The sequence below is a fragment of the Cyprinodon variegatus genome, unplaced genomic scaffold (assembly GCF_000732505.1).
Source record: "Cyprinodon variegatus isolate N-32 unplaced genomic scaffold, C_variegatus-1.0 Scaffold100, whole genome shotgun sequence".
Classification (NCBI taxonomy): domain Eukaryota; kingdom Metazoa; phylum Chordata; class Actinopteri; order Cyprinodontiformes; family Cyprinodontidae; genus Cyprinodon; species Cyprinodon variegatus.
The window spans coordinates 1,037,603-1,047,502 of NW_015150553.1; the positions used below are offsets into that span (position 1 = coordinate 1,037,603).

A 9,900-nucleotide genomic window follows, 5' to 3' on the forward strand; every position below is an offset into this window, starting at 1 on the left:
TGAACAAGAAAACAGGAGATCCCTCTGGAGTTTAGAAAGAATAAACAATATCCTGTTGAAAACGTTGTGGAGAGAAACACTAGTGACTGTTCACAGCGGGGAACAGATCCCATGCTAGATGCTAAACTTATGCACATTATAAAGCAGATTTTGCTTTAGCATAAGGTTTGACCATTGGGGATTTGCAGCAGGAGGTTTCCATTAAAAATCATTTGGAGTAGAAGAGAAAAAAGCTGGAGTTGTAATCCAAGTTAGTGTGGTGATAAAGTAGCCATTTACTGAAAGCTTGAATAGATAGTCTTCCTGAAAAAAAAAAACTGAAACAAAAATGATGATAGAACCTTTTAATATATTTTTATTTCCAGTATTTAGGTTAAAAAAACAACAACAAACAAATCATGACATTTATAACCAAAACCATGGACGTGGCTTGAGGGGAAGAGAAATAATCAAAGCTCATCGCCTCTCCTTTATACCCCCCTTTTCTCTCATTCTCCTGAGGAAGTTTATTAAAGACCCATGCTGCCCTTGCCTATTCAATCACTATTCAGTGCAAAGTAATGGCCGTGCTGGATGAATGCATAGACTGGCAATTCATTACTGCAATCAGTAAAAGAACACCTCTGAATCCCTACTCTCATCTCCACTTTCCTCCTCATGTAGTTTTCTGATGTTATACAGAATGTGTGAGGTTTAACTCTGGGTTGTCTAAACTAACATTATGCTAATCAATACATATGAATATTTAGATGCAGTGCAATAGATTAAATGTCTATGAAAGCACAAGGAATAGACTAATTAAGTCCTCTACAAATGACAGAATGCTATATTGCATATAGCAGATGGGATGCATTGCAACACAAGATCATCAGACTTCTAGTTCACACCTTCTGCCGTCTAAAAATGTAGCAGAGGGGCAGGTTGATCATCCATTTCGATCATAGCTTTATTGGCAATTTTTCGTCTCTGCTGAAGGGCAATTTAATGTTTCCGTTGTAGGTAATTTTCTCATTTTCGCCCACTTCCACTCAGCTGCATTTAATTTCTGTTGCCCTCAGCTCCAGCTCGCGCAACATTTTGTCACTGACCGGTTCGGCCTTGGCCACCAGGGCTCTCTCATTGCCTGGTTTGACGATGATGGTCATAATGCAGCACATGTCCACCAGCTCCTCCTGGCATCTCCTCATGCCATGGTCAAGCTCCCCTCGACGGGCCGGATCACGCCTTAGAGTTGTCTTCTCTGCTACGGAGAAGCCCAGTAAGCCTGTCAAAACCTCATTGGATAGCACCACATCCAGGTAACCAGTTCCGTCGGATACAGATGCAGAAACACTCCAGACACCGTTACTGCTGCTAAGTTTGCCCATCAAAGTCACAATGAAGGCTTTGATGTGGATTTCGATGGGGTGGGAAAGTTGTTTAGACAAAAGCTTTTCCAGCAAGCATATGTAGGTAAAAGGTGCAGAGGTCAAAGTGACAGCTTGGGAGTTGGCGTTGCTTTCTGTAGAGATCAGACTGTGGGCTTTCCCTTGAGATGTTTCCGTGATCGTTTTGGGGGAGATCATAGAAAGGCTACAGCCGCTGATGCTTGGTTCACCTCTTCCAGACCGTTCTTCAGCAGAGATCTTAGTCAGTCCTTCCGATCTCTCCCTTAGCACTGGATTGCTCTCGACCTCTTGCAACAGATAATCCATATCTTCGTCCATAAATCTGCTCTCATCATTCATATCTATCTCTATCTCTTTTGGCGGCTCTAAATCTGTTGAAGAAAGGAATGGCTTGGAAGCCCCCTTGATACATCCTTTATGATCTCTTTTCAGTGTGGTGGATCTGGAGGGAACAGATCCCCCATATGTCTCATGTGACGTCAGCGCCTCAAACTGAGCAGCTTGTGGTTTTGCTGCTCCTACCACATTGCTTGAATTTTCTGCTCTTTGGTTATCCTGAAGTGTGTGGTCACTGCTGTCAACATTTTCACTCTCCTGTAATATGACACTATCCAACTCATCCAGAGGGAAATCATCAAAGTCTTCATCTGGAAATTCATTGTCTGCCATGTTGTCATTTTGGAACCGTTGCTCTTCACCATTGGTTCTTCCAGCAGACCTTGTCGAGTTAGTTCCAGTCAAATTACTTCTTTGAAAGTAGGTTGAGGGTTGACTCCTAAAAGACACAAATAAAAGGTAATGTTGTTGTGTTACAAAGAAAAATATTTATAGTAGACATTGATGGAAACTCAAGACAGGACGGTGTCTAACAAGACAGACCTAATGTATGATTATGATTCCAAGTACCGTAGGTACCGCCCCCCAAAGCTTCCATTAAATTTACATCCTTTATATTTGAATCAAAAATGCAATAGGGATTCAGCAGTTTTTTTTGTCCTCAATCAGTGAACGCACCACAATTAGTGCAACCAGATCTTGCTGAAAACAGTAGATTTTGGAATGGGAAGAGTTATCTTTGACTAGGTCAATATTATGTTTTAATAATAACATCTAGGGCTAAAACAATTAATCGTATTAGTCGTGATTGATTATTGAAATAATCATCAACTAAACAGTAATTGTATAATCGCTAACTGGAGTATAGAGAATTTAAAACATACCTTAAGCTGACAGGGCAACCCCCTTAGAGCGGAAACTATTAGTGTTGCGCCGATGACATTTTTTGGCCCCGATACCGATACCTGGCTGTGCAGTATAGGCTGATACTGATACCATTTGTTTGAAATTGATATATATATATATATATATATATATATATATATGAAGAACTGCATACTACTTGAATGTAAAATAATTGCCATCATGGCTTTGTCAAGCTGCTGCCTGAAGCAGGAAAAAGACTAATACAAAGTGAATCTAGTAGAACTTTTTATTGCGTACCTGGAATGGGTGACAATAGTTGAATAAACTTTTGCCTCTCAAAATGGTATTGGTGCCCTATTTGTTGGTACTCCCTGAAACCGATACCATTTTAGTGCTGGATCGGGTCCCCGCCCGATACAGGTATCGGTGCAACACTAGTAACTATAAGAAAACATATATCGATATGATAATTAAAAAACATTTTCATCTGTCAATAGGGCTGGGTAAAAAAAAAATGTATTTAATCGATTTTGAATCGATTCCTTTACATTTTTGCAAAATTGATTGCACTCAAGATTACTTCAAGCCAGACAGCTGCAAATATAGCCAATAGGTTGACTGAAGACATTAACAAGTGGGGGCTGACCAGCAAACACCATGTAGTTGTTACAGACAACTCTGCACATATGGTTAGTACAGTGGAGATAATGCAGCACATGCATGTTTGCTGTGTCCCCAAGCAAGTTTGCCCTTTTGAGACAATAAGTTTGCACTTTGTGTTTAATATGACAGGAAAAAAATAAAATACGAGTATTTTGAAACACAGTTGAACCACTTTCATTATTGTAAAAACAGATCGAATCGAAATTAATCGATTTAGAACTGTATGAATCAAAATCGAATCGATTCAGGACTTAAAATACTCAGCCCTATCTGTCAATACGCTCTATCCAGAATTCCACAAGTGGAAAAGTTTTAGCTTGACCAAATTTAACACAGTAAAAAAAAAAAATATTCTAAGGAACCTTTGGATATCCGATTATAAATCGATGAATCAGATAAATAATCAATAGATTAATTGATTTGCAAAATAATCTATAGTTGAAGCCCTAATAACATCAGTGGGATTAACTGAATTAGAAAAGGCAATTCACAAGGAAACTAATGAAAGTTTGGTACAGGGGTTAGGAGTTCCCAAAGGAATTCTTGTGATCCTGGTGGTTGTATTTCCCAAGTTTCTGGTTGCAGATAACATTTTCTTCCTTTTTTCTTCTAAGACAAATGTATATGATTTTGTTAAATTTCATACAAACACAAAACATACAAAAAATTAAGCTTAAAATTTGAGGACGTAATTATTGACGACTGACCCAGAGGAGACAATGTTCCCAAGGAAGGAAGACAGTGTTGAGGTCTCCCGTATGGTCCCATAACCACTGTCTCTAGATGGTTGAACGCTGAGCCCTTCAACTTCACTGTGTTCCTCCAGACTGGCCAACAGCTCATCGTCATCCATCTCCAGATCTACAACTTCTTGGTTGCCTGAAAAAGATTATATATATATATATATATATATATATATATATATATATATATNTATATATAAATAATTTATTTATTTATTTATATATATTATTTATTTATTTATTTTGATAAAAAAATTTTGGGAGATTTTTAAAATTTGACCAAAGAACAACAAACTAATGTGACCATACCTTGTTGCGGTTGTGTTGGAGCCTCTGTTCCTTCATCCCCCTGCTGCTCCTCCTCCTCAGGAAGTCCCAGCGTCCGGCACAACACCCGACCCTATAATGGAACAAAAAACAGACAATAATTGTTTCATATTTGCAAAAGTAAAGAGTAAATAATTTTAGATCAAATACTTCAAAAATCTGCCTTGTCTATGTAAAGCTAACCTGAGTATTTCTTTCCACCAAGTCCTCCACCTCCCCACCTAAGACCTTCACATTGGATGGCCCCAACAGCACAACACCAAGTCTGCAAACCATCTTGCCTTGCAACTGCAGTTTTGCACCGGGTCTAAAAAAAATTATACAGAATTATAGAGCTGGTTTAAAAAAATAAAAATAGCAGTTTAATCTGATTTCGGGTGGTAAAACTAAACTTTTACAAGTAAATAGAAAATGTAATTAAGATGCATTTAGTACTTCTGTTAAAACAGAAACAGCAGTAAAGATAGCAGGTGTGTTATAAATCAGTTGCTAACCGGAGTGCTGCACTGAGTGCAGGGATGGGTTGATACTCCATGGCCTCCAAGCTCTGAACTCCATCTGTAATCTGCAAAGCAAACATGTTTAAATGTCAGCAACGACATCTTTAAGATGCATATCCTGAGAACTTTACAGAAGCTTTGACTCTGTTGAACCCAGCTAAAATATTTGGATACACTGAATGTAAAGACACAATTGTTTATTTCTCTGTCTGGCAGTAAATCTGCTGTTGAATGGGATTCCTACTGACAGCGCACCGCACATTTTGAGGGAAAAAAAAAGACGTTTATATGCGCCTTATAGTCGTGAAAATACAGGAAGTCTTTTCCTTTGTGAAGTGCATCACAGCTCCTCCTACAGCAAAACATCTCAACAACAAGATGCTGCAACCTCCGTACCTTACAGTTTGGACAGTGTTCTCAGGCTCCTAGGCATCAACACTGCCCACCCCATTTTTATCTTCGAGGTATAAGAATGGTTGCTGCATCCAAAAAACTACATTTTGATCCTATCATAAAGAACACGCCTCCAAAAGTAAAGGTCTTTCTTCCTGGGGTGTTTTGAAAGCTGTTATTTGGGTTTTTATGATACAGTTGGCTCCTGCCTTCTTAGAAGCCCTTTAGTCCATATCAGCACTGCAGTACTTTTACTGTGGATAATGGAACTTTCTTAGCTTAAGCCAGAAATTTCTTACGGTCTTTTCCTCTTCTTCTGGCTTGACTGCTACATTATGGACCAAATTACGAAACTTCAGAAACAAAGAACTGATCTTCTTCCTGAACATCACCGGTGAACAAACTTCATGTTTATTTAAAGAGATGAAAAAAAAACACCTTAAGGCACCTTGAAATTGGACTTATTGAGGGTTACAATTCTTGTCCTAATATCTTACCCAATTTATTTTGATTTTTCCATTATACACACAATTAAGCAAAATCTTTTCAGTTTTACTGTAAAACATACCCATATGTGCTAAATCAAATGTTGAATGAATCTGAAATTTAAAAACCCTCAAAATGATACAGGCTTTCAACAACTCCAATTTAGTTATCTTTATGGTGATAAATGATGAGGATGATGCATGACAACTTTTGAATAACAAAATAAATAAAATCAAATTAAAAAACGTTATTATTAGCTTTAGCAAACAACTTTGTTGCCCTAAACTAACATAAAACATGTGAGTTTTAGCATGATTAAGGGTCACTTTAAGAGGAAAAAGCTGCGTCTTTATACAGAGTTCAGATAAAAATCTGGTTTCAGCTTTCTGCATCCTATGGTCTAAAGAACGAGAGAAAAACAAGAAAGTTTCAAAGCTATTCTCATTACGACTGAGTTTTAAAATATGCACTTCAGAGAAAAATGATGGTCTTGCTAAAAACACATTAACACATGAATACCATTTAATTCTGCATTGTGATTTCTCTGATTACATCTCATCACTAATTAAAAACCAATGGGCAGCAGAAGTCTTCAAGTCCTACAAAATAAAAGATGAAGCAAAAGTTATTGTTCCACTGGTGAAATCTTCAATGTTCATCCCTTGGCATCGAAGTGCTAAAAACTGTAAAAGCATAAGTGCGCAATTTTTTTTTTTTTTAATTCTTCTATCTTTAATCAAAGTAATTTTACCAAAAGAATAAAATAATGAATTCAAGTTGTTAAAGCTGAGAGGGAGAAAAGTGATTATCATAAATCTCCCTCTGCCTTTAAATGTTTATGTGAGCAAGTATGAAATGTCTATTTATTTTATTTTCTAAAGATGAGCCCAGAAATTCATTTCTATTTCTATAACGCATTACTGAGAAGTGCCTCTGACCTGGAGTAGCAGCATACGGGTCGATTTGGCCTCCCAGGGCCTCTGAGTGGTCTGTGTGACAGCAGAGACCTCATCATTGGTGCAGTCTGTACCCCTCCATTTCTGCAGCTGACCGTATGCCGGCTGACTGATGTCCAGCAGTGAGTCAACCTGCAGAAAAAAATCTTCAGCTATGGTTCATATTGCCTACAGAATCCTTCTCTGATGATCTAGTGGCTATTTTTTTTTTTTTATTTGTGAAATAGATTTGTGTTGAATTGAAATTCTCACCCCTACAGCAGTGGATGGAGAGTCTTTTAATCCTTTTATTTAACCTCCATCAGATAAAAATTTGTTATATTTTATTAATACATATAATCCTCACAAATGTACCCAATTTTGCTTGATATTTGTAAATTCTGAAATTAGTGTTTCTGTACACTTCAGTTTGGATTTCAGAATCTGATCATTTATACTAGTGTTGCACCGATACCAGTATCAGCCGGGGCCCCGATCCAGCACTAGAATGGTGGTATCGGTATGGGCGAGTACCAACAAAAAGGGCATTGATATCATTTTAAGAGTCAAATGTTTATTCAACTATTGTCACCCATTTCAGGCAGGCAATAAAACATTCTACTGGATTTACTTTGAATTAGTCTTTTTCCTGCTTCACAAAGGTAGGCAGCAGCTTAACAAAGCCATAAAGGCAATTATTTCACATCCAAGTAGTATGCAGTTCTTCATATATACACACACATAAATTTCAAACAGATGGTATCGGCATGGTATTCTCCAATACTGCATAGTCAGGTATCGGGGCCACAAAATGGCATCGGCGCAACAAAGATTTATTTACACAAAAATATCAATATGGTTTAATTTTTTCTTTTTTTCATGAAAAAGCTGTTTACTTAATACTGTATTTTATACAAGCAAATGAACCGTCGTTACATAAATTAAGATTGCAAACTGAATTACAAAGTAAACCTTTTCTATCAGAAACTATTATTATAAAATATAAACCAGTGTTCTCTCTGCTACTACAGGCATGTCTCATTACTCCTGGATGGTGACTTGCAATCGGAAAAAAATCCAACTTCTTAGACAGGTCTTCAAAGAAGTATAGCCATTCTGCTTCCTCATAAGGACAGAAATAGAAATTTAAGCTGTTTTTATATCTGACTGAGTTAAATACACATTTTCCAATCAGCACTGGAATTACAGAAGAATCACTTTTTATATAAGAGTTAATGACAGAAATGTACAAAACAAACAAATCATCTTCTTGGGATCCTGAAAAGGTTTATGAAGCTTTATTAGTTTCGTGCAAAGAAAAACATTTCATTGTTTTCAGAACAAGTACATATTAATGATGAATTTAAAAGGGCCAATAATTAAATCTTATTTCCTTGGTTTTCTTTATTTCATGAAATCATATTCCGCTTTGTTTTAACTTTAGTTTGACCGTTTCTTATTTCTTCTTATTAGCCTCCATTTTTAACTTTTGTGAGACACTAGGATATATTTGACTGAAAGGTGCTCTATAAATCAAATCACTGTTTGATTTGTTGGCATTTATGTAATACAAAGCATCCCCACTAATAATATATCATACCTCTCCAGTCATATTAAGTCATGTTGGCTTTCCCTCCCAGGAACCCCTTTCTTTCCAATGTAATGGTTGAAATGACAAATTCTATTGTTGGATTTAACCATTTAATGGTTTTATAGAAACTGCAATTGTTGACAATTAAGCAAGGGCTTAATTTTACGTTTCATTTTCATAAAAAAAAGAAGAAGAAAAAAAAAAAGAAATGTATTTTTCTCAATGTTTAGAAATTTCTCATCTCTGGCCAGGTCGGAAATAAATTCTGAAAAGGTGAGAAATTATGTATTTCAGAAAAAAAAAAAGAAGACTAGCACCTGGACACAAAAGGCACCATTGAGTTCTGTCTTCTGGGCCTGGGTTAGTCCCTCAGGGAGAACCGGGTAATCCAGGTCCCTCAGATCTGTCAGGAGCCACTGATCCAGAACCTGAAATTGTTCAGCAAACAAACAGAAATTCTGAAAAATCCCACTAAATCTCTTAGTTTCAAAAAGACGGTTGCCCATCGGTTTATTCCTACTTGTTACATGACTCGTCAAAACTGACCCTGCCAGAGATCAAATGATACACACTAAAACAGCTGAATTAGTCAAAGCAATGATTTAACAAACGGTTACCTTCACCACAGGGTGAATCAGTATCACCAAATGCCTGCAGCTTATTCATCTCTTATTAATGACTGTCTCCATCATTATATAAAAAAAAGGACAATTGACTTCAAGGGACCTTGTGGCCTACTTGAATAAACTGATAACATGGTGACGGTGAAACCATAAGAAAACAATGTGCCCCTTGGGGAAAATGGAAGAAATATCTTCCAGAAGTATTTGTTGGAAAAGAGATAGACTTTGGCCCTGGAAGGACACAGCTGCTCAGCAGCAATATTTCGGTCCACTGTGGCGTATGAGAGATGCGTCAGTGCAACAAAACATACCCCACATGACGCCACCACCAGCTGGTACAGCTGACACCCAGCATGATGGATACGGGCTGTTTACACTAAAAGTCTTATCTGTTGCAACAGAAACCATGTTTTTTGTTCTTTCAGACTAGGAGGTGTCATTTTATTTCTCATGATCATCACCTACCCTACTATGGTTTGATCTCTGTAGTAACCAAAAAATAATCAGGGTTTGGGACTTTCAAAGTAAAAGAAAAATACTACCGATTGGGAATAACCACATTTATTTTTATTTTATTTGGAACTTATTATCATACCATGAGTTTTACCAATCATTGAGATCAGTGTCAGATTTAGCAGTCAAGGTGAATGAAACAAGATCCATACTAGAGGTGAATCGCTCTAAAAGATAAAAATCAACTTTGATCATTTTTTTTTTTCGGAGTTTTTGCTCATGGGTTTTATAGCCCTTATAGTCCGAATAATTCCAAGATACATGTAATATCAAATTCACTTCAACTTTTATTTCCCTCAGTAGTGCACCACACTAGAAGCTTTATATGGTGCCTTTGGTCATCAGAAAAAAAACATAAAATAAAATAAAAAGAGTTCAGGTTACAAAGAGTAGGGAAATGTTGGATTAGACTCCATAACAGATTTTCACTGCTTTACTATGAAAGAAATCATAAAGGAGGCCAGGTTTAGAATACAAATAAATAACTCATTCCTGTCAAAAAGCGGTCGATAAATTACAGACAAAACTCTGCTCT

At 36.9% G+C, this 9,900-nt stretch overlaps 1 protein-coding gene across 1 annotated transcript; it reads right to left on the reverse strand.

The window, feature by feature from the left end:
- Nucleotides 1-335: 335 nt before the first annotated feature.
- Nucleotides 336-8,750, reverse strand: rmi1 (RecQ mediated genome instability 1). Its single transcript, XM_015374351.1, has 7 exons — nt 8,547-8,750; nt 6,642-6,791; nt 4,819-4,889; nt 4,508-4,631; nt 4,307-4,397; nt 3,962-4,133; nt 336-2,163 (listed from the first exon to the last, which is right to left on the reverse strand). Exons 1-7 carry the CDS (start codon nt 8,733-8,735, stop codon nt 1,029-1,031), a joined length of 1,932 nt encoding a protein of 643 aa, XP_015229837.1. The 5' UTR covers nt 8,736-8,750; the 3' UTR covers nt 336-1,028.
- Between the last annotated feature and the right edge of the window lie 1,150 nt (nt 8,751-9,900).